Source organism: Galleria mellonella, unplaced genomic scaffold (genome assembly GCF_026898425.1).
Source record: "Galleria mellonella isolate WM207_F2 unplaced genomic scaffold, CSIRO_AGI_GalMel_v1 utg83, whole genome shotgun sequence".
Lineage (NCBI taxonomy): Eukaryota > Metazoa > Arthropoda > Insecta > Lepidoptera > Pyralidae > Galleria > Galleria mellonella.
In genome coordinates, this window is record NW_026442162.1 from 4827288 (window position 1) to 4854357 (window position 27070).

The window sequence follows — 27070 nt, forward strand, 5'->3', positions numbered from 1 at the left end:
GGTACTGCTCATGTCTATAGGCGACGGTTACCACTTTCCATCAGGTGGTCCGTCAGCTTGTTTGCCATTCTAAGTTGTATAAAAAAAAGTCTTTTAAAATCTCCATACCGCAATAGTTATAGATAAAAATGTCATTTAGACAATACATAGTTTATTGCACTACGGTACTTATAAGTATAGTAAATTTATATGAGGCATCTTGGTAAGACCAATAGATGCCAAAACAATTAGAAATTTTGTCTGTTTGTTTGTTCCGGCATAAAGTAAAAACTACTACACCAAATTAGATGCGATTGTTAAAGTTATAATTCAAAAGGTCTAACTTAAAATCTGGTGTATATTTCATCTTGATACGTCATCTAGAGGCAGTCTATTTCCTACTCCCAAAATTCGGGGGGAAGGTATTGTTAGTAATGGTGACTAAAAGCTCCATTTGTTAGCAATATACCCAACCAGGTCGACCTCCCCGTGGTCCCCCCTGGAAACCATCATGCTGAATACCAAGTGTATTCGTCACGTTGGGCTAACTGACCTGCCTTTTTTTCATTTTCATCTATCATCTTTGATCTGTCTGAGATATCGGACCAAAGACAACTTACAGATATAAAATAGAAAAAAAAATGTTTATTTTTCTTATAATACAGGAGGCAAATAAGCAAGCAACTTACCTGACAGTAATTACCACCACTCATAAGCATCAATAACAAATTGCAGTGTACTGCTGACCTTTTAAAAAGGAATATATTTTTTCTTGAAGGTTATTTGATTAATGCAAGGTGATTATATCTTTTTGGATTAATAAAAGATAATGTAAAAACCCGCGACGTAACAAAGATTTACAAACGCTGATTAGTATTATTACAAAGGACACACATTATGAATGTGTAACGAGACATAACATAAAATTATTAATATATTTATTTATTTATTCATTAGTACATATATGTGTACATAGCGGACTTAATGATAAAAGCATTCCCTCCCAGTCAACCATAGGGAAGTGTCAGAATACTCGAATGCGGTACTACTAATTATTGATATACATGTATAAACGAATAAACATGTATAAATAACAAATATACTTACACATATATGACATATACTATATTATACACGAAATTAAGAACAATATAAAGTACTTAGTGCTCGGATATATATATATATATCGAAAAAGGTAGAGAAAAAAGTGGTAGATTGTAATAAAAAAAATATGTTTTTTATTTTTATATAATTTTGCGACATTTAGATTCATAAAAACTGTTGTGAAATGAAACTTTGAACCAGAACAATGCAAATGTGCCATATAATATACTACAATTATATTGTAACTAGTGACCCGCCCCGGCTTCGCACGGGTGCAATGCTGATACTAAATATACCTACCTACTACAGTATGTCCTTGTAAACAATGTTTACATCTTTTTTGTCATTAGACAATACAAATATGATAAAGTACTATAAGGCGAAGTGCGGCCTTTGACGCGCTATTATATAGGCATGCGCCGCCGGCCGGGTCGGTATCGTCGCACCGCTATGTCCCTACATTTTAAATCTGTAATATCTTCGAAAATATTCATTTAAATTACATGCTGTAAAGGATCATATTGATCTATATTAAATAGACAATGTATTTAGGATACTTAAATGGATAAAAATTAATGCTGTATTGCTTAAAGTCACTTCGTAAATAAGCCATTTTTCCCGTAAAATGTAAAGGATAAAAAGTGGTTATTGTGGGTTATCCTTAAGAGATATACATATACCATTGCGGTCTATTTTGTTGACTTTTTTCGGTGTACAATACTGTAGTACATTATTTAGATTTATCTCGTGGGTTCAGCCAGCATTTGCAATGTAAGCGCAAAAAATGTGTTTAATTACGACATCGCATTAGAAACCTCTAAATTTATCAGTGTTTCTCTACAATATTATGCATGTATTATATATATAAACCTTCCTTTTGAATCGCTCTATCTGTTAAAAAAACTGCTTCAAAATCCGTTGCGTAGTTTTAAACATTTAAGCATACATAGGGACGGACGGACAGCGACAGCGACTTTGTTTTATACTATGTAGTGATTAACCAGACAAAAGAAAAAAATCTGAAATTACTGAACTTTGTAATCAAAATTTAGGTAGTTTTCCTTTTTTACTTTATTTATATAATTTCCATCAGGCGGGCCGTCAGATTGTTTGCTGTTCTAAGTTGCATAAAAAAAAAGAAGCATATTACTATATCAGTTTTTAACTGTCCAATGCTGAACATAGGCTACCCTTAGAAGGGAGATTTTTCCAGTAGTTGCCACGCTTGGCTGGCAGATTGGCAACCTAAGTCATGCTTTGGTGATGTTTTAATAGGGACACTGCTGCCCATCCCTCGAACATTTAGTTCCCTTAGTTGCCTCTTACGACAGCCACAGGAAAGGGGAAAACAATGTTAGTAGTAAATATTTGATAATGTTTTTTTGTAGATTAAATATAATTTTTAATATTTAAAAGACAATAAATGTGTAGATACAATTTTAATAATTTCGGAAAATACATAAATACTATTATGACTAATTCCGATCACCGCCGTTGGTAACTTTAAAATTAAATTTATACATTAAAAAAAAAACAACAACAAAATAACAAAATATAATTAATTATGTACAATTTTTAAAATAATTACAATAAATTTTGATAAAGGACGCAAGTGAAGTCAATATGACCGCATCAAATTATATTTTAACATACATATATAATAAATTCCTATAAAGGACGCAAGTCAACGTGATCTATATTTACAATGATTTATCTGCTAATTTTACACATATAAAATAAAACAAAATATACATGAATAATTATACATTTGCAGAGATCCAACACTTATCAAATCAATGTCATAAAATGAATATATTAATTTTACAATAATTTAATTTCGTAATTTTATTAGAAACCATTAGTTCTTTGTTTAAACTAAAATCATACATTTTATATAATTTACACTAACCACCTATGGCCTTACTGAGAGACATTTTGCCGTTTGTACGAGGCAAAATTTCCCTTTATATTTGCCGATGCAAGAAAGTCCAAATTTTAATGTCGAATTTAAATGCCAAGAGTTTTATAGACAATCAGATTTTATAGACAGAGTTTTATAGCAGGTGTTCATAGGCTACGGTAACCACTTACCATCAGGTGGGCCGTATGCTTGTTTGCCACCTCAATGGTATAAAAAAAAATATATAGATCCATCAGTATTCTACGACTATGACGATATGAATATATTAAATATTACTTTTTAAATTTCCTCAATTCAATAATGCACCGCCTACTGTGCATTAAAGTTTAAATAAAATAAAATAAAAATAAATTAGCCTGATCCTTAAACTAAGATATCCTGTATAATGAGGAACCAGGTTACAAAAATCTGGGGCAAAGCCCAGAACTCCAGACCGAAGCCAATTCAGAGAAGTTCGTCTCCTAAATCTGCCCGATCGATAATCGAACTCGGGACCTCATTCACGCAAAGCCACGTGCCCACCACTGCACTACGAAGGTTTCTTTTTTTTTATACAACTTAGAATGGCAAACAAGCTGACGGTCCAACTGATGGAAAGTGGTAACCGTCGCCTATAGACATGAGCAGTGCCATGGACATAACAGAGTATACTGTTTCGCCCATGATACCCCCTATGCGTTGTCATTCCTGAGGACTCATTCATTCATTCTATTATGGGCATTTAAATAACATAGTTATTTTCTGCGTATTTAGTTTCTAATTTTACTCCAACCATAATAAAATAGGTATTTCTAAACTTACAACATACTTGCAATGTACACAACATTACATGTGTTCTGCAAGTACTCGGCTTATACAAAGGGAATTTTTGTCCACGACAAAATGTTGATACTCGAAGTAAGGCTTAGTTGATAAAATGATAAAGGCCAATAACCTAATGGAATATACATCGTCTCTTTCTTAAAAGCTAATCCTTTTATTCATAAAAAATAAAAACTGCAAATCTACTTTATCCATTACAATGTTTTGTCACTTTCTTTCAAATTGACATTTTGGTATAAAAGAAAGAGACAAAACGGGTCAACAGCTAAAGTAGATTTAAAAGAGATTTGATGTTTTTATGAAAAATAAGTGGTACATTGTTAAATTCAAAGAAAGTGACAAACCATAATTAATATTTATTTATTTATTGGAGGTATAACGTATTTATAATATGCAAAAAAAATTAACAATTTAGTTAAGGTACTGTTTCACTAATCAACAGAGTACTTAGTGCGAGTTTAACATAGATTAACGTTTACGGAAGTAATTTGTATTTAAAACTGCACCTCTACCAGATGATTTAGAATCATCATTTTAGCTGTTGAACTACTGTTGAAAATAAGTCTCCCACATAAGACTCCTTTTTTTTTTTTTTTTTTTTTTTTTTTTTTTTTTTTGATGGGTGAAAATGGTATGGTAACCCCGCCCTGCGCTAACGGAATACGCTGGCTGAGCACCAGTGAAGGGTGATAGATGAGAATGAAAACAGGCCAGTTAGCTCATCATGATGAATTCATCAGGAATTAACCATGATAGTTTCCAGGGGGAACCGCGAGGAGGTCGACCTGGTTGGGTATATTGCTAGCAATAGAATTCTCAGTCTCCATTACTAACAATCCCTTTCCCCCTTATAAGACTCCTTTATAACTGACCTGCTTTTATCATCACCTGTCAACTGTGATTGGTGCCTCGCCAACGTGTACCGATGGCGCAAACGGGGCGGGGCTAGCAATCCATTTTCATCCATTAAAAAAAAACTAAATCTTTGCACAACTCGCACTAAACACACTGATTTATTTGCCGTGACCCAAGTTTAGTTATTTTTATTTATCCCTGACCCCCGCGTGGGTCATGATTCTTTGTAAATTTAATACAATATGCAATGTGCAGTGTGCCTAACAGGCTATCCTCTTGACAGCGAGGCCGCCCGGTAAAGCTTGCTATGCATTTATAATGCATAATAATAAAGAACATTATTAGCTTACATCCGGCGTCACCTAACGGTCTCTACCATCCAATCGCATTAGTGGAAATGCATCTGTAATTTAAATAGTAAATGGGCGCGTACAAGGGGCTTTTTCAAGAACATCGATTTAAATTCATTATAAAAATTCAGTACAACAATTAGGTTTATTTGTTTTTTAGAAGTAGAAAATTTGGCTGCTTTTATGTTATCAGCGGGGAAGATAAGTTACTTGAATAAAAAATATAATTTATTATATAAAAAAAAAAAAGAATTTCAAAAAATAAGTCTTCCATAAATTGAAACTATTTAATGGATTCACAATATTGGATTTAATGTTATTTCAATATTAATAAATTGAATTAGTGAGGGAATATTTAATATTACATACTATTTACATAAATTATATTAACGTACTATCGTACAATAACACTAATAATAGGTACGGTTGTGATACATTCTATAATTGCTAAAATAACTGTAGATATCCTCCATAAAATAGTTCCATTTGATAAATAAGAATTCTAATAAAAAAAATATTTAAGTAACTTACATTTTCTTAGATCTTTTTTACTTATAATGCCTACAATAAATAAATGTGTTACATTCATATCACAAATACTAAACGAAAGATACAACAATTAAGACACACGACGGAATAAATTGTGACTATGTCCGAAAAGGGCGGCAAATTTACAAATCAAAGATGGCCGCCTAACCTCAATTAAAAAAGAATAATTGCAAAAACACCAACACAAGGCATTGAATCAGCATAGCTGACTGTATATAATAAGCTAAATTATTTATACCATGATCCGATGACGTCATTCGTCAATCTGGGACGTTTAGTTCGGCCCAAATTGGACAAAATGGCGACGCTGGGCCGCCCCACGACCAGTCACGTGGTATCGCCAAATGGCAGAGTCCAGACTTGATGGCTCCTGAATATCCATTGAAACTGGATTTGTCTATGGGCCCTGGACATAATATGGAACTTTGGCTTGTATTTTTCGAGTTGACGCTCGTTTTAACATCCTCGTTCAGTAGCGATTCATACGTGGGTAGAGCTGAAAATAAAAAAAAAATGTTTAATTATACTTTTAAATATTGTCAATTTTCAGTCAGAGAGATACGTAGATAGTAATACTTATATAAATACTTACATACAATACATATAATTTACATACAATATATTTACTTTAAATTTGAAATCTTTAAGATTGTAAAGAAATCATTATATGTTTAATAGTTTGCCCCTTAAAGGAGTGAGTAACAGCTGAATTTTTTGCCTCACTCCTCTCAGACGAAACTGCTGTCTAATTGAAGCAAAATCATAAATATGACTATTTATTAATGCTTAAAACAAAATTGATTTTGGGTTAAAAATAATTTTGCTGAACTAGGTGTTATTTGGCGGAAATGCAAAATCACTCGTTAGTTGATTAGATTTATTTTGTTTAATTCTGCTAGCATTGGTATACATAATGTGATTACCAACACTTGAAGATAATTACTATTATCATAACTAGTGTATGGCAGTCTATGGGGAAGTTTATGTCCAGCAGTGCACGAATAATTGCTGAAACGATGATCACAACCCAAAGTTCTATATTAGCAATCTCCAACCACAATTCAGTCCACGCACGTTTTGCAACACGTGATTCCCTTCGAGACATCTTTAGGTAAATTAATTTAAATTTATTACCTGAAGATGCCCCGTTTAGAATTAAATAAAATCATTTTAATCAACTAATAAGTAAAAATATTTTCTATTTTCTACCATAGAGATTATCTTTATATCCACACAGATGGCAAACGACGTAGCAACCACTTATGAGAACGGAGATAAGATTAATTAACGATTTAATAGCTCTGTAATAAGCACTATCTATGTGTAATTGTACATGTTATCAGACGAAACGTGACATTCTAAAGAAATTTTATTGATATTTCTACATTTATTTGAAACCGTGTATGTGAATAACGTATCTTAGAATCCTTCAATTTTTTTTTTATGCAACTTAGAATGACAAACAAGCTGACGGCCTACTTGATGGAAAGTGGTAACCGTCGCCTATAGACATGAGCAGTACCATGGACATAACAGAGCGTACTTTTTCGCCAATAATACCCCCCATGCGTTGCCATTACTAAGGACTAAGGTGTTATTCCTTTGTACCTTGTAAATTCACTGCTATATCCCACACTTCAAACCGAAACAGCCATGCAAACACAACTGCTTCACGGTAGAAACACGAATGGAACAGAGATGCCCAAGCAAACGACTTTTGTACAAAGTCTTCCTCTGGTAAATAAGCTTAATATAAATAATAAAATTGTAACTAGACAAAGTTCATACATGGGAGTTATTTAAGAAAAATTAATATAAAGGGTCTTAACAAGACCAATAAATACCGAATCAATATTTTTTTTAGAAATTTTGTCAGTCTGTACGTTTGTTCCGGCATCATGCAAAAATAAGTGCACAAAATAGAATGAAGATTTCACAGTTGCATTTCTTAAAATCTAGTGTATGTTTTATCTTGATATGTACTTTACAAGTGGTCTAATTCATCGATTTTGATAAGGTATTTGAAACGGCTGATTATGTTTTCTTGGCTTGCATACCATTTTCAATACATGATCAAACTATACACAAAAAATTAATTGACAAATTATATTGATTAAATTTTTTTTTTTCAAGATAAGCCATCGCGCAATTATTTTTTTTAATTAATTCTATAAATACAAACTGTAGTTACTTGAATTTCTCATTTGCATTGTATTTTATTATAAAATGACATTGCATTTTGAACCTTATTGGTTAATCGATACCTAAAGATTATTATTATTGCTTCAGAACAAAGGCTCACACACACACACACACACACACACACGTGTTTATGAAGTTAACTACACGACCTAGTTAAATTCATTAATGATACTTCAAAGTATAATTCACGTTGATTGCTTTCAATTTTAATTATTTACATCGGTTTTCATAGCACATACCTATGTTTCCTTCGTAAGGTCAACTCAGCTGTATGATAAAAGGTAACCAGGTGTCGATTTCAATTGATGGTATCGATTCGATGTGACAGTTTTATGCACTTTATGTATCAATATTAGACCTTAATTTAAATGCAATAGAGCCTAATTGATTTAGTTTTAGCGCTTTTAGCACCAAAGGGAGACTTTGCACAAAAGTCGATTGCAATCCCATTCGTGAGCCGTGAAAGTTGTGTTTGATTTAGGGTGGGATATGGCGTGAATTTACTTTACGGAGGAATAAACTTGATCCTCAGGAAAAATGACATCGAAACAGTATACTCTGTTATGTCCATGCTACTGCTCATGTCTATAGGCGACGGTTAACACTTTCCATCAGGTGGGCCGTCAGCTTGTTTGCCATTCTAAGTTGTATAAAAAAATGTTTATCGTTTAATTTAAATGACATCGAAGTGAAAGTAAGTCTTATTTATTAGATAGGCGATTACAAAACTAATTAAAAAAAAAAACCTATTACAAGAGTATGGAATGTAAATAAATCAATTTAGAATTGGCGACAAAATCGTATAACATAGTCAAAAATAACTAAAGAATTTGTTTAAAAAAAAAGTTGTTTTACAAAAAAGACGCAATTAGTCGGTCAAGTGTAAGTCGACCTCGCGCTACGAGGATTCCGTACGAAATCAAGTTTTTTTTTTTGTGAATTAAGTACAAATTTACGGTTTTCAAATGTTTTCCTTTACTTGTGCTACATGTCATTGTTTGTTGCCAAATTTCATTATTCTAAGTCAACAGGAAATATCCTATAGGTTTTGATTCCCTTTGCGAATGACAAAATATGCGATATAAATGGAACATAAACGGCCGTATCTTTTGATTGCGTCGATTTAGAAGCTTGATTTTTTCACTGCTTTAAGAGATTGTAGACCTAAATATATGATATTAATTTCAACTTGATATCTCCACGGGTTCCTAAGAAAAAGGGTCTTGACTGACGGACGGACGGATGAGCGAACAACGAAATGATCCTATAAAGATTCCGTTTTTTCCTTTAACGAAACCCTAAAAAATACAACCGTATTGAGAACTTGATCCTTTTTAAGTACGTTGAAGGTATATGTAAATATAAGTAGATGAATTTGAACCTTATTACATTATAATAGAGCTAAATTGATCTAGAAATTCGTAAATTCCTAAATTGATCGGGCGCTAATATTTCTGTAGCTAAATTAACAAATATTTTTTTTCAACTAATCTATAAGCATTTTTGAATAGTCATCAAGAATCTATCATCTAATTCGGAATTCAGTTTTAGCTAAGAAGAACGGGCAAGAAATTCCACCGGTGCTTCAGTCAATAAATTTAGTACTTACATTGAACGTTGTCCCAGGAACAGAATTCCCCGACCAGTGCAAGCTGTACCCCGGAATTCAGCGCCAACTCAGCCACCCGTTGTAGAGCGATGCACTCTTCATCGTTCAAACGCTCCGTACAGAGCATGTTCATCAGAACTACCGGCCTCTCGCAGATTAAGAATACTGAAACAATAGTTCTGCAATTAGCATGGAGTTTTTTTTATACTACAAAAGTAACAAACAAGACAGATAAGATAGATACTCTTTATTGTTTTCTCCAAAAGATTACAATAGTAAACTTATTATAGATACAAACAATTACAAGAAATGATCACAGTGAAAAAACAATGGGCGACCTTATCGCTAAAAGCGATCTCTTCTGAAGCTTCTCCCATTGGAGGGTTTTGCCAGTAGTTGCAAAGTTTAGCAGGCGGATTGGCAACCGCAATTAGACTTTAAAGATGTTTTAAGAGGAACACTGCTTCCCATTTCTCGCCCTCCTTTGTCGCTTTTTACGATACCCACGGGAAAGTATGGGGTGGCCTATTCTATGCTGGGACCACACGGACGACAAACATAGACGGAAAAAACTTCCAAAAATTATAGTATCGGCATCTGTCGATTTTAAATTTCTAATAATTATTGTTTTGGCGTTTATTGCTTTTGTTAAAACCCCTTATATTATTTTTCCTTAATATCTGCCATGTACAAACACCATCTAGTTAAAATTTGATTATATTAGTAAGACAGTAAGATTAGGAACAACTTTTCCTAAATACCGTTGAATAGTCAGTAAGATTGATCGCATGACAATGTCAAAGTAAAACAAAAAAAAGGCATTATAATAATTAAAACACGTGATAAAACGTCAGGTGGCTATAAAACAATTATTGTTATCTAGTCCCCATAACAATGCCGCGTGATGTCCTTGGCATTGCATGCAGTTTACAACTGATGCGGATTATAGATGAAACATCAACACGATCGTTATTTTTTACGCCACAATTACATTTTTTATGGATGATAATGGAATGGTAACCCCACTTGCGCCATCGGTATACACTAGTGGGGCACCAGTGAGAGATGATAGATGAGAATGAAGCAGGTTAGTTCGTCCATCGTGATGAATCTAACATTAAATTACGATGGTTTCCAGAGGGAACCACGAGATCGACCTGTCAGGGTATATTGCTAGCAATGGGACTACTAATCCTCATTACTAACAATCCCTTCTCCCCCCACCCCCAGTTACAGTATCACCACAGATAATTACTATCGTAAAATTTTTGTAGACTAGTAAACAAGTACACCTGAAAACAAAGTTTCGAAACCGATAGCGTGTATAAATAATAAAAACGGTTCTATAAAGACAGCGGGTCAATAAAGGCAATTGCCGTACGGTATGGAATGAGCAACTCTTTCCTTTCCCGTGGGTGTCGTAAGAAATGACTAAGGGAATTCAATGATCGAGGGATGGGCAGCAAGCGTCCTTGTTAAAACATTACCAAAGCCTAACTACGCTACTGGCGGGGGGAAAGGGATTGTTAGTAATGGAGACTGAGAATCCCATTGCTAGCAATATGCCCAACCAGGTCGACCTCCCACGGTTCTCCCTGGAAACTATCATGGTTAATTCCTGATGAATTCATCATGATGGGCCTGTTTTTATTCTCATCTATCACCCTTCACTGGTGCTCCGCCAGCGTATCCTGTTAGCGCAGGCGGGGTTGCCATACCATTTCCATCCATCAAAAAAAAAAAAACTACACTACTGGCAAAACCCCTCAATAGGGGGAGGCCAATATTCAACAGCGGACAGTTAACGGCTGATATGATGATGATGATTTTATCGTTACCTATTTTTAAAGTCGTTTAATTTGATGCCCATTTTGTAGCGGCGTCATATTGTATTGTTACAAGAACTAAAGGTGGATATAAAATTTCTTTAAAATAGATTACGAACAATTGGTTCTAGTTCACCTCTTAGAAGATGTGACCTAAAAAAATGTACTAACTAGTTTTGTAGTCCAATAGTCACTATCCCGTTTCAAAACATCGGAATCATGAGTTTTATTCTTGCCGACGCTAAATATCTAGTGATAGAAAAATACCATATTTTCTATAACAGAGACAAAACAAAGACGAGAGTGGATAGTGACCTTCGTGTCTAGAGTTCTAATGTAGTATAATGAAATATAGTCAAATCTCTCTGGTCACCCAATCTCTAATCTTAAACGCATTTTTAAAATTTTGGGGAGCAAAATCATAGCGAAGAAAAATTTTATAAGTCTTGTCGGGGCAACCAATTCATGCATTCTGTTCCAGCCAGCTCTATTTCAGTCCATATCTTTGACCTCCCTATACGACATGACGTAACACCTAGTGTTTCCTTTATTTTTACCACGTAATTATTTTTCGGTCTTTTCCTTCCTCTTTCGCCCATTACTTTTCATTTTAGTGTGCTCTTTAAAAAATCGTCAAGTAATATATGGTAGCCCAGCATTTTGCCTATTTTCTCTATTGTTTTTATATTAATTATAGAGATATGTAAATAATGTTTTATGTAAAGATGCGATTTCATAATAGCACAACATGTAAGTATGTACTATGTAAGTATGGTGTACACCATCCGTAGCTAACACAGGGATAAAAAGTTTCATGAATGAGATTAACCGAAAAGAGAGAGTCAATGGTTGGCCCCATATTATTATTGGCCAAACAATTTGTCGACTCACTAAGTCCTTTCACACTACGTTTGAAGGATCCGAGGGGAATAACATTGTACAAACAGGAAGGGATTCAACTACACGCGGAACAATGTAACCGAGTTCCGATTCAGATGTTTTTTTAACTGTAGCGGAACTGCAACCTCGGCCTTTAATGCAAACCGCGCTCAACTCCCAAATAAGGCGCTGCAGCTAAGGGCCGGCGCAGTTAAAACTGTCCAGTGTGATGGCAATGCTTACTAATATTGTGTGAAAGTGAGTTTGCTCGCTTGTTACCTCTTGGCACTTTAATAACTCAACTAACTCTAAGATTTGGTAAGCATGTAGTATTTTGGATGGAGAGGGACATTTCGGATAAAAAAATATATGTCCTGGCTCTTGGACATGTGGACGAAATAGTGGCTAAAAACTAGTATATTATAACGTAGTAGATTCATGAAATAGAATAGAACAGCAAGTATTAAACTCCGTATTATACGACAGGAGAACAGAAAGAATAGAAATTAAAGGGCATAAAGAAATCAGGGTATTTGTTACCATAAATATACGTACTATTAATATTAAACTGCACGACATTAAAAGAAAGAAGTAAAATCAAGAAAATGAAAAACTGAGCACAGAAGACCTTGATAAGTGGCCCATCTAGGTCAATGACCGATTTAACAATAATTATCTCAAGTTATGAAATTTGAATATGTATATCGTACTGATAACGAACAGGTGTATGTACACTTGTAATATTTTTTTTTATATCGAAAACTAAAAAGAATAATAATAAAAAAATGAAGGGTTCAATGACGCCTGCACAAGAATATAAGAGACTGTTATACAGAGTACTGGCCACATATATTATTTATAGTTTTTATATTATTATTTACCAAATTCGACATTGACACGCATCTCTATTGTTTCCTTTTGGCTTCCCTTCACGGCCCTAGTCTTCTAAGTTCCTTTCGCCAATATATATATATTACCAATTTCCATTCCTGGTTTCCTTTGTCGCTCACAGTTAGCATCAATTAAAAGGAGTGTTTTGTTGGGTTATTTATTTATTTTTATTTATTTATTTAACACTTTATTGCACCAACATAACAGGATTTGTTGAACAATTTTTATACGTATAGTGTAGTACAAAAGGCGGTCTTATTGCTAAGCAATCTCTTCCAGACAACCTTTGGGTAGAAGGAATTAAAGCATAAATAGGTAGGTGGCACGCTAAAATAAAATAGATCTGTAAAAAATAAAATCTGTGACAGCATAGTCATATACACATACATAAATAAACAAATACATCCAAATATATACATACACATATACATACATATATACGCATAAATACATACAAATATGGGAGAGTTAATATTTTTGTCATATTTGAATTTATGTTTCACGAAATTTCTATCCTAATTAATATACGAGTAATCCATCGCATGGGTGAATTCTTAGTTTAACGTATCGCTAACGACTTCGATTTTACCTTGTATATTTGAGTAGTGTGCCGATATCGATAAATATTACAATGGTACGCTACGCTTGTTTTACCGATAGGTTTATTGTTTGCACCGATAAGTTCTAGACTTCATTAAAATTATATTTATGCATGAGTTTACTTATATCGGAGTATATCCGAGTATATCCCATCATTATTATATAAACTGTGGTCGAGGGATCAGCAGCAGCGTCCCTTGTAAAACATCATCAAAGTTTGCCAATCCGCCCATTAAGCGTGGCAACTACTGGAAAACCCCCCTTATTGAGGGAGGCCTCATTGCTGACTGACTGAATCTGATTATATTCAGCAATGGAGGCTGATATCATAATGAAAAAATTAAAATAGTTTGCTACAAATACCCTAACGATATCCCGCGGTTTAAGATATCTTTTTTTTAGTATGGTAAGAAAAATGGACCCGGTAGACAGCAATGTTGTGTATATAGGTACATATAGGTGCCAGCTATAGGATTTAAAAAAAAAAACAATAAACAGATTCGGTCAACATGTGAAATTGTGTATTTTATTTAACCAATTATTTCTATAAAAACTATTAATATAACAAGCAGAATGTTTGTCGGGTCAGTATGAATATAAATGGATCTAGTAATCGTTGCTTGCGCATGCGCATAACATACATTATACCTAATGTTGAACAGTCAGTTTCCTGTTTCAGAGTTATATTTTCAACGACCAATTTTGTATTGTTCGCTGGGAAACTTACCCACCATTGTGTGTATGTATTGAATGACATATTTTTTTAACATTACAGGAGATTAGTCTGCTTTTGAGATATCTTCAACAATCGATAAAGGCCATTTAGATTAAGGTTAGGTTATTATACCATATTAAGGTTTTTTTTTTTGTGTAGTCTCGGCATAGAATGAACCACCCTTTCCTTTCCCGTGGGTGTCGTAAGAGGCGACTTAGGGAACTTAGTGGTCGAGGGATGGCCAGCAGTTTCTCTCTTAGAACATCGTCAAAGCCTAACCGCAGTTTTCAACGCACCTGCCAAGCGTGGCAACTACTGGCAAAACCCCCCTTATGGGGGAGGCTTGTTCGGCCAATTAACGGCTGATAAAAAACAAAAAACTCAAAACATTAATCTTGTTCGGGACAAAATCTTCAAAAATTTTAAAATTATATTGAATAAGCTCAATACGAGGAAGAAACTCTTCTATCAATTGCAAAAAAGGATTATCAAAATCGATTCCTACACAGCGAAGATATTATAATAAACATTTGAAATTAGAAAGGTATTAATTAATTAGAGAATCGAAAACATTCTTTTGAAGTCACTTTTAAAACTTGATTTGAGAACAGCTTCTTTTTAAAAGTCGTTTACGAATATAAAAAATACTCTTAATAATAAAAAAAAAAAAATAGTGGCACCGGATATCATATATTTATTTTGACGGATTTTTAATTGAATAGTAAAATCGGCTGCACTATCGGTATACGCTGGCGGAGCACCAGTGAAGATAAAAACAGGTCAGTTGGCTAATCGTAATGAATTCATCAAGAATGAACGACGATGGTTTCTAGGAAATATTACGTGGAGGACGATCTGATAGGATATACATATAGCTAGCAATGGAGTCACAACTCTTCGTAATTTACTAACAATCTCTTCCCCCCGATACCACCACGTTGCCTACTTCTGCCTTAGAGTAATTCTGTGTAATTCTAATTCCGTGTAGTGAGAAAGTCAGTCATATAAAGGCAAAGAACAAATATCTTAGGGTAAACCAATTTTTTCATCTTTGACCTTAGATCTAAGTAGCAAAGCATGAAGATCAAAATGTTATATTATAAACCGGAGGTTTATAACTGTAATTACAGGAAACAGATGAATTTTGAAACCACTCTCTAGTAAATTTACCGTAAAGAACAAATATATGGCAATCAACTGACGAGCCACCGCCATGGAAATTAGTATTAGGTATTAATGAGCTGTGAATGTTTCAGCGCGTCCCTTAAAGGTGTGCAATGTGGGCAGTGTCCTCCTTCCACGTGAGGAGGAGGAACCTAAGTGGTATCCCGTTGCCAGGGTCGCGGTAGAATGCAAAGCAAACCCATGACGTCGGCACTACGGCGAAGAGACGAAATACCGCGTAGTTGTAGTGAGTAGAAGTCCAATAATCACTTCTAGTATTTTATCAATATAATACTAGACAGGTCAGGGGGAGGAATTATTAGTAATGCGTACTAGTCCCATTGCTAACAATATACCCTGTCAGGTCAACCTCCACTCAGTCCCCCTGGACACCACCGTGCTGAATTCCAGGTGTATTCATCACGAAGGGCTAACTGATCTGCCTTTTCATTCTCACCTATCATCTGTCACTGGTGCTCCGCCACCGTATACCGTTAGCGCAGGCGGTGTTACCATTCCATTATAATCTATTAAAAAAAATACTAGACAGGTTTAGTTACAAATTGTATTAAATTAGTTTTAGGTTTAATACAGGTAATATACATAAGTCTGAACAGTAATTTTTAGATTTTTTTCTGTCTGTCTGTATGTTTGTCCCGGCATCAAGAAAAGACTGGTGCAACAAATTGTATATAGTTCACAGTTATATTCTTTAAGGTCTAACTTAAAATCTGGTGTATATTTTATCTTTATACGCCATCTAGAACTTATATAGTTATACAAATTATATATATATATATATATATATATATATATATATATATATATATATATATATAATCGATATATCAAACAGACACTAGTATGTTGTTGATACACATTTCACGTGCATGCTTGTCGCTTCACTTGGCATTTGGATAACGCTGTCGAGGACTTGAGGATCGCGAATTCAAGTCGTTAGCCTAGATTGAATCAAGTTTTTGCGCGTTGTATTAATTAATCATTTTCATATATTTCAATTTGCAGACAGGCAGCATTTCGCGGAATGTCGGTTAATACTTTTATTTATTCTTTAAATCGATAAAAAAAAAAAAAATGTCAAATCAGTGCGCTCAAACTATACATTTGCATAGCTTAAGATTTTGGTAAGTACCAATAAACACATGTTTTAAATTTATTTTTAATATAATACAAAAAATAAAAACACTACACTCACACTCACACGCACGTTAGAATGCACGCACACATACATGCACGCGTATACACATACACACTCACAACAATAGCCGCTTACTCGTGAAAATGTCAAACATGCCATAAATCAACCTGAACCATAGTGTAATATTTCATTTTCTTTTAAATTAAAAATTTACCTCGAAAGAACGTTTGACGCGGTAAGTGGTCGGCTATCAATAAAGAGCACTTGAAACCCCACGTTCACAAGAGATATTACACGCTTTATCTATATCTCGATACTAGCTCTTGCCTGCGGCTTTACACGCGTGGCGTCGTGTTGAAATGTTCAAAAATCCTTTCTTAGCAGATGCTAACGTTATAAAATAAACCTATTTATCAACTTACAGCTTTCTATATTTAGTTTTGTCTGTACATTCATTGTCAGTTGGAATAAATTATTTTGTAAGTATAGATAAAAAAAATCCGTCATGTCAATTATGACGTTCGTTTACACTAAACTCTAAAATCGCTTAACCGATTTTAATAAAATTTTGTAAACGCCTTTATCTTCTCTTCTTAATAACATCAATAGAAGCCAAAGCAATGATTTTTAGAATTTTTGTAACTGTCTGTATGTTTGTTTTGGCATCACACAAAAACTATTGGACTGGCAAATTGGATGCAGTTTTCGTAATTGTATTCCTGAAGGTTATACTTAAAATCTCGGGTATGTTTCATTTCAAATTCACACCTATGAAACTGCAGATAAATGCTGGTAAGAATAAAACAAATTTAGGTAGTTTTTTTTTTTTATACAACTTAGAATGGCAAACAAGCTGACGGTCCACCTGATGGAAAGTGGTAACCGTTGCCTATAGACATGAGCAGTACCATGGACATAACAGAGTGTACTGTTTCGCCCATGATACCCCCCATGCGTTGCCATTCCTGAGAACTCAGGTGTTATTCCTCTGTACCCAGTAAATTCACGCTATATACAAGTTATATACTCAACATCTACTATTTTTTTAAAGGGTAAATGTAAAGGTAACAAAAGGTAAACTCCGCCTGCGCTAACAGTATACGCTGGCGGGGCATCGGTGAGGGATTATATAGGTGAGTATGAAAAGGCAGGTCAGTTAGCCCATCGTGATAAATACACCTGGAATTTAGCTCGACGGTTTTCAGACAGGACCACGTGGGGGTCGACATGACAAGGTATATACAATCCTCCCCTCCCCGAACATCTACTATTTTTTTTCGATGGGTGAAAATGGAATGGTAACCCCGCCTGCGCTAACGGGGTACGCTGGCAGAGCACCAGTGAAGGGTGATAGATGAGAATGAAAACAGGCCAGTTAGCCCATCATGATGAATTCATCAGGAATTAACCATGATAGTTTCCAGGGGGTACAGCGAGGAGGTCGACCTGGTTGGGTATATTGCTAGCAATGGGATTCTTAGTCTCCATTACTAACAATCCCTTGCCCCCCAACATCTTCTATTAGAGGCATAATATTTTGCCAAGTATTATTAGAAGTCTAAGAAACTCAAAAATTTTAACATATAATCGTTTTTATTAATTGTGATAACTGAATTAGAGTACAAGTACATACTCGTATGCACAAATCGCAGCGCAAACGTCATTGTAGTGAATCAGTGGTGAATTAGCTAATTGTGCCAATTACGTACATGAATGCAAACGTTACTAGCTATTTGTTCCTTTATTACCGATCATTAGAACTTAAAATTGCACAACCTTGAAATATTTAGTTTACAGATATCAGCATCAGAATTATTAAGTACAAATCCTCAAATACAGACATTGTTAGGTCTTTTTAAAGATTTTTTTTATTTCCAATGAGTGATAAGGGAATGATAACCCCATCGGCGCTATCGGTGCACACGGAAAGAGCACCTGTAAGTGATGATAGGTGATGATAAGAACAAGTCATTTGGCTTATAGTGACGAATTCCACAAGAATTAACTACGATGGTATCCAGAGGTCAAACTAATAGCGTATATTGCTACAAATTTAGACCTCGCTACTAACAATCCCTTTCCCCCGTTAATCTTAGGTGCATTAAGAGAAAATGTTAGGTCAATCGCTAGCTTATTATAATTACAATTAATCTGCATCGAGTATTAGACATCTGATATACATACATACATACATATCTGTCACGCCTGTCTCCCATTAGGGTAGGCAGAAACAATGGAACGCCAAATGCTTCGATTCAAACAAACCTCTTTCGCTTCTTCCACATTCATCAATCTTGTCATACACGCTCGTCGGTTACGGGTACTTTTAATTTGGCCCTTCTTCAGCACGTCGCCTATTTGGTCGACATACGTCCGTCTAGGACGGCCCCTACCGACATCTCCATTCATTCTTGCTCGATAAATCTCTTTCGTAATTCTTCTTTCATCCATCCTCTCCAAATGACCAAACCAACGCAACATTCCTTTTTCGATTTTGGTCACTACATCGACTTTCAGTCCACACTTCTCTCTAATCACATTGTTTCTTACTCTATCTTTTAAAGTAATACCACACATACTTCTCAAAGCTCTCATCTGTACAGCATTTATCTTACTTTCATGCTTCTTCTGCCATACCCACGATTCGCTTCCATACATGAGTGTTGGTGTCAGTACTCCTTGAATTATAGCAAGGCGAGCTTTGCTCGATACATTTTTACTTGACATAATCGAGAGCAGTGCACCGTTAACACTGTTTCCCGCTTTAACTCTCCTCTCAATATCTCTTTCACACTTCCCATCCCTCGTAAACAAAGAACCTAAATATAGAAACTCACTCACTTGCTCCACTTTTTCATCTCCTATCATAATCTGGCATGCCGTTAAACTTTCATTCCTCTCAAAAACCATTACCTTCGTCTTCTTCGCATTTATTTTCATACCTTTTCTTGCATACGCTTCATTCATTATAGTCACCATTTGTTGTAATTCATACTCCGACGATGCAAAAAGTACTTGGTCGTCGGCGTATAAAAGAGTCTTAAACAGAGACTCATTCATCCTGAATCCACAATTAGATCCTTTCAAATCGGTCAAGCAACTGTCCATAAATAGGTTGAACAGCCAAGGAGACGCTACACAGCCCTGTCTAACACCGCGTTCAATGCCAAACCAGTCTGTATAGACTCCATTTATTCTGACACAGGCATTTGAATCCTTATATAAAGATTTGAATGCCCGTATCAAATGGCTGCTCACCCCATACATTGCCAGTGTTGACCACAGTTCATTCCTCTCCACTCTATCATAAGCCTTTTCAAGGTCAATGAAGGCGCAGAAAACCTTCTGATGTTGAGCTAAGGTTTTCTCTGTTATGCACCTTAAGGAAAAGACTTGATCCGTACATCCCATACCCTTTCGAAACCCTGCTTGCACATCCCAAATTTTACTTTCCGTCTCATTCATCACTCTTTTAATCAAAATCCTAGCATACAATTTGCCTACAACACTAAGAAGGCTTATTCCGCGGAAATTTTTGCACTCCTGCTGTGACCCGCTGCCTTTATATAGTGGCACAATAACAGCTTTGCTCCAGTCACCTGGAACACAACCGGACCGCCAACATTTATTGAACAGCAGACACAGCAGGTTTACAATGATTTCTCCACCTTCTTTAAGCATTTCGGCAGATATTCTATCGAATCCCGCTGCTTTACCAAATTTCATAATCTTCATTGCATTCATTACTTCATCCATACTTATATCACTTTCACTGTCAACTTCTTCGTCCATTATTTCATTTTCAACATTCTTTCTTTCACTTCCACGTTCAAATAAACTTTCAAAATATCTCTTCCAATGATCTAAGACTTCCTTTTGTTCCGTGATAACATTACCATCCATATCCCTTATCACGCCCATTTTCGGATCTCTCTTTTTACCTCTAGCTGTTCGAACTAAATGCCAGAAAAGCTTTTGATTAGCTCGAAAATTTCTAGAGAATTTCCTTTCATACTCATCCTTACATTCCTCTTTCTTTTTGCTTACTAATTCTTTAACTTTCTTTTTCATTACATCATACTTCTCTTTTGCAATTTTTTCAATGTCACTTACATTACCTTGCATTCTCTTATTAGCTCTGGTAGCTAACAAATCCATCCATGCCTTTTTCTTTAGAGCCACCATTTCTTTCACTTCGCCATCCCACCATACATTCATTCTCATCTTAACATCCTTCCTCTTACTTACACCACAAACTTGAGTAGCTATATCAAAGATTCCGCATTTAAATTCCTTCCAAAATTCTTCTATCTCATAGTTATCTTTCTTCAGTAGCTCTCTAAATCTTTCATTCAATCTTTCTTGATACTGATTTCGAACCTGTTCTTCTGTCAGTCTCTCTACTCTTACTCTTTCTATTTCTGACATACGAACACGTGGACGATGTCGCCATTTATTGAATAAGCCACCTATTCTCGATATCACCAAAAAGTGATCAGTTCCGACATTCGTACCACGATAGACTCTTGTATCCTTCACTTTCGCTCTCAATCGTTCATCCACAATTACAAAATCAATCATACTTCTCTCAGTTTGCCTTTGCCATGTATACATATGAATCAGTTTGTGACTAAACAAAGTATTAGTCACCACCAGATTTCTCTCCAGGCATACTTCTAATAAACTTTCACCATTTTCATTCACTCTTTTATCTCCAAACATTCCTAAGTTCCTTTCATATCCATCGCGACGGATTCCCACCCAGCCATTAAAATCACCTATCAAAATAATTCTTTCATTCTCCTTACATTTAGTCATAATCTCCCTTACACTATCCCAGAAATCCTCCCTGACCTTTGGTGGCTTGGACATATCCGGGGCATAAGCGCAAAGGAGAAAAATACGGATCAAACCAACTTTCAGTCGTATCCAGAGGAGTCTAGGACTTACAAATTCAAATTCTTTAACAGATGCATTCATTCTCTCTGACAAAATAACTCCCACTCCTTGGCTGCTTCTTTCAGAGTCATTAACTCCGGACCAGTACCCAGTATATCGGTCATAAGTAGTAATAGAGCAGCCTTTCTTTTTTGTTTCACTTACTCCTAATACATCAATTCTTCTTTCACTCATCATCTCACATACTTCGTCTATTTTACTATCCATACCTCCACAAACATTCATCGTTGCAATTTGGCATTCCTTTGCCCTCTTTTTGCCATTTGGGGATACAGGGGAGACATGACGTGACCCGTGGCATAACGCATCGCCGTCGATGAGAAATTTGTCCCCCCAGATACGATGGGACTGCCTGAGTTGCACTCAGGGACGGATTCTCCGGCAGTGCCGGTACCCTCCTGGGGTAGTTGCGTTTTAATTTCTCTTATCATTTTGAAAAAGAACTGCTCTTCTTAACATCGGATAGGGAAAGGAAATAGGTTACATTGGGAGAGGAATAGGTTATAAGGAAAGGAGGTGATAAGTGGAAAGGAACTATAGGAAAAATGGGGGATACTACAGCTATGGAGAGGACATAGGTTTTGTAACTGTAGTAGCTATGGAGGCCGGGGTTGCGTACCCGTATGCCCTTACTCCACAATCGGACAGATTAATAGAGAGGACATCCAATGACCACTGATATACATATATTTATTAGTATTGTCCCACTAACTACCTTTATATATATTTGGGATATACCTTCATATATATAGCAGCGTCCCTCTTAAAACATTACTATAAGCGCAACTACGGTTGCCAATCAGCGTGCCAAGTATGGCAACTATTGGCAAAATTCTCTTTATGGGGAAGATATTTGGATGATGATGAAACCTTTATGGTATAAACCACCAATACTTTATGTAACTTATAATTAAAGATTGTGTCCCACAAAAAAAAACAACTTCAATTGTAACAAAACCAGTTATTTTGATCTAAAAACTAAATTACTGAACCGATTTTGATAAAATTTCTATAAGACCAATCTGTAAAAACATCCTTTTAGACAAATAAAGAATTTTACTAATCGATTTAGAAATGACGGAGTTATGAAGTAACAAACTTAAAAAAAATATACAACCGATTTGGAAACCTTCTTTTTTTTTGAAGTCGGTTAGAAATGGCAAACAAACTTGCCGACGCACCTGATGTAAGTACAGTGGACACAAACATACTTCCCAAATATTTTCTCTTTTATATACCTAACGCAGTTTTCAACAAGTTCCGCGTATAAACTGCCTTATTCAGTTCGATAAATTGAAGGTCGTACCCAGCCTCGGCGACGAGGCGAGGTCGTTTCAAGTTTAATGAACCATCTCCATGCAAGTGGCTCAAAAACTATGGAGAGCAAGCTCACGTTGACCGACTAGGATACGAACATGACATTTTTTACTTTTTTTTATTATTTATTTACAATTTAATGCACCAAATAAAAAAAAATAAGAGTAAATATTAATGAGAATTGATACAAAAGGCGACCTTATCGCTAAGCAATCTCTTCCAGACAAACTTTCGGTAGAGGACTTGAGAAAAAGACAAATGGTAGTTGGCACTCTATTACATAGACACTAATGTATACAAACATACATATATACATATAAAAAAAAAACAAATTTACACATATTTAACAGCACACATACAACAGGAGAGAATGACCCAGGAAAATGAAGAAAGAACACAGAGAAATAGTACTAAAGGGAGAGGCAATAGGATTTAACAGAAGTTTTGAAGCTAGTGAGAGTAATATTGCAAAGGAGAAAGATTTATTTCTCAATAGACTTCAAAAAGAAGGGGATTCTCAATTCGCTTTTTTTAAATTAGTGATACGATTCTTTTTGATCTTTTTTAGTTTTAACTCCGTCAGCGATATCAGTATACGCTAGCGGGGCACCAGTGAAAGATAATAGGTGACGTTGAAAGCAGGCCAGTTAGTCCACCAACGAATTCCCCTAGAATTAACCACGACGGTTTCTAGGGGGAACCCCGTGGAGGTCGACCTGATAGGTTATATTGCTAGCAATGGGCTAGTTAGACCCCCATTACTAATAATTCCTTTCCCCCTCTCAATTCGGATATATTTGTTACCTTATAACTCCGTCAGTTGTAAACCGATTTGGAAAATTCTTTTTTTATCTGAAACTTACATTCTTCTTATACTTACAGATTGGTCACACAGAAATTTTATCAACGTCAGTTTAGCAGTTTAGTTTTTAAATCAAAATAAAACTAGTTTTGGCACAATTGAAATCGATTTTTTTAGTGGAACACAATTTTATTATTTGTGTGTTTATTTGTTATGTAAGTTATAGTAAAACCTATAAAAAATTGGAGGTTTCAGAATTCTGTTACAGTTATAACCAATTAAAGGTTTGATATATATTTTGATTCTCAAATTACCATACATAAACGGGTTTCCTATCTTAAAGATGGCATTTAAACCTTTACTTCGCCCATGAAAATTATGTACAAATTTCATTCTAATTTCCAAAGCCGTTTATTAAAAGCCGAGTCGTAGTTTGTGGTCGTAGTTAATTAATAAAGTAGTATAAAGTTGGTATGGTATTGTTATTAAAACTTGGTAACTTAGATTTTATAGATAGAGCATCGAGCCTCAAAAACGTGTCAACTTTTTGACAATTAACTGACTCGTTTTCTTATCCAGTGTTTTATAAATTTACGCACATAATGTATCTTGATGTATTTATATTTATATATTTAATAAATAAAATAAGTTTTTACGCATTAAAAAGTTACAAAAATTATAAAACAAATAAATATAGAAGGTATAAAGAAAACACTCATAACTATTTGTCACACAAAATTGTATGAAAAAGTTGTCCTGTTTTTCTCGAAGCATTTGTATGGAGACACTCGATCTATATAATCTTAGCTTGGTAATTATTATATCAATTTAGACAGTGTTGTCATTTTTTTAATTTTCAATCCATACCTAAGCAAATTGACCGTAATTGAAGACAACTTTGTACCAAATTTTGCATAAAAAATACATAATAATAATGCAAATATATCGGTAAATTACTATAGTATAATTCTTTATTATTATTAAAAATGTGAAACTGTTTGTTACTTTGCCATAATAATTGTTAAATTCTATTAGTCGCCTGTTATGACACAGGAAAAGGTTGGGGAAAGGGATTTGTTAATAATGGGGTCTAATTGCTAGCAATATACCCTATCAGGTCGACCTCCACGAGGTTCTCCCTGAAAACCATTTTCATTAATTTTAGTGGAATTCGTCATGATAGACTAAATTTTCCTTAATCCTTTACTGGTGTCCCGCCAGCGTACATTGATAGCGCAGGCGGAATTAACATTCCATTATAACCCATTAAAAAAACCCACGGGAAAAGAAGGGGTGGCTCATTAACACTTTACACATACACACAATAAAATCGATTCATGCATACAGCTTAATACTGTTCTAAAAACTTCATACAATTATGGGGACATTGTATGAAGACGCATAGAACGTTAATTGGATGCCCATCAAAATAAAGGAAAATTAACTTTATTTTAATAGACTTGTTTACAAGTTCCTTTAAATCGTATATTTTTATGATTCTATCGGTGGGTTTTGAACGTTCGTTATTGGCTGAAAAGAATCCGCAATAAACTTGGCAGTCGACTGTTTTATTTTGTTTTTATATTGCACTAGCTATATCTCACGATTTCACCTGCGAGAATCATTATACAAACTATGTGCTAAGTTAGAATATAACCTATCTGTGTACCAAATTTATTTCAAATCCGTTCCGTAGTTTTTGTGGGAAAGAGTAACAAACATTTATTATATTACTAATATCAGAAGTATTTTTTTTTTATTTTAATGGTATTTGGTACAAAAATAAAAATCAATATAATAGTAATTCGTCATAAACTATCCATATTAAAGTAGAATCATAATTAATAAAAATTTCCTGCAACATTCGTCATACTCATGAACGGATTCCTCATTCAACCATATTATAAGGAGCTCAATGATGTTAACAAAAAAAATAAACAGTTAATAAAATTGCCACATTTTTTTACGAATAAAGCTAAACAAGACTAAAACGCGGACAAAGTCGAATGCGTAGCCACTATCGTTATAAATAATTCGAGACCAATAGCCAGTGCATATTAGTATCGGCGTCATATATAGTTTGACCTCTTGCACTTTATATGGTTAACGATCTGAGACCTCTACATTGGACTGGATTGGCTATATTAAGGACTAGCGGCTCGTCCCGGCGTCGCATGCGTGGACGTTTTTACAACATTTTAAAAAGTGATTATTGTGACATAACGATAATAGTTGAACATCACGAACGTATATATATATATATATATATATATATATATATATATATATATATATATATATATATATATATATATATATATATATATATATATATATATATATATTATTATTATTTACACATATAAGTGTATACAGTATTATATATTTAATTTTTACTAGATATTATTGAGTTTATCTTTAGCTATATGGTTTTTATCCTTGTACATTCTACAGTTCTTGCAGCTTCTCAAAAGTTGACTATAAGAGATCCCTCTATGGGATAAGTCCGCCATTGTATTAAATCTTTTAATGTGTCCAATGTAAATTATGTACAATATAGATTTTACAATACAGTACACACTTTGTTTGTTACAAACAAATAAAACAAAAAATAGCAACCTACTTAGGATTCATACAAATAATGTCTGACAATAGTTGTGCCTGAATAAGTAAAACACTAAATACCAGTAATTTAGATCATTTATTTTTTAAGAGCTGTGGATTTTTGTATAAAATAAAATAAAATAAAAAAAATAAAAAATAAAATAAAATTTACAGTATAGTCACGTGTCTATTCGTACACCGACTTAGTGGGATAAGTGACTTTGGCATTTTAGAAATGTAAATATACATAAAGGTCATTTAAGATATAGCTGCGCAAAAGCCGACTTCTATAACAGATTCTTCTTCTTCTGATAAACAGGGGAGTAAACTTTCAAAAAGAATGACCAAAATCAGTTTAGAGTTTACTAAGGTTCAAACATACACGTAATAATTAAAGATTGTGTCCCACAAAAAAAAAACCGACTTAAATTGTGACAAAATAAATTATTTTCATCTAAAAACTAAACTACTTAACCGATTTTGATAAAATTTCTGTGGGAGCAATTCATAAGTATATCTTTTCAGATAGAAAAAGAATTTTCCAAATCGGTTTACAAATGACGGAGTCATTAAATAACAAACTTAAAAAAAAAACAATAAAATAAGTTAGTTCTAAATATAGAAGAAAAATTGTAATCCTCTTTGCAAAATAAAATTTCACATATCATTTTTCTAAAGTGATTATAGAACTTGTCCTTACGATGTTCTCATTAAAAAGTCATTAACCAATGCAGACGAGAAACAATAAAAAAACATGCAAGAG

The 27070-nt window shown here is 34.4% G+C and overlaps 1 protein-coding gene across 1 annotated transcript in view; it reads right to left on the reverse strand.

Moving 5' to 3' along the window:
• Nucleotides 1-4438: 4438 nt before the first annotated feature.
• The window catches only part of LOC113516773 (endonuclease/exonuclease/phosphatase family domain-containing protein 1-like), a 43324-nt gene continuing 20692 nt past the window's right edge, over nucleotides 4439-27070 (reverse strand). Inside the window, exons 5-6 of the mRNA XM_026901243.3 lie at nucleotides 9392-9556; nucleotides 4439-6076 (exon numbers count right to left, since the gene is read on the reverse strand). Of these exons, the coding sequence (XP_026757044.2) occupies nucleotides 5841-6076; nucleotides 9392-9556 (401 nt within the window). The 3' untranslated portion in view covers nucleotides 4439-5840. The remainder of the gene's footprint in view (nucleotides 6077-9391; nucleotides 9557-27070) is intronic.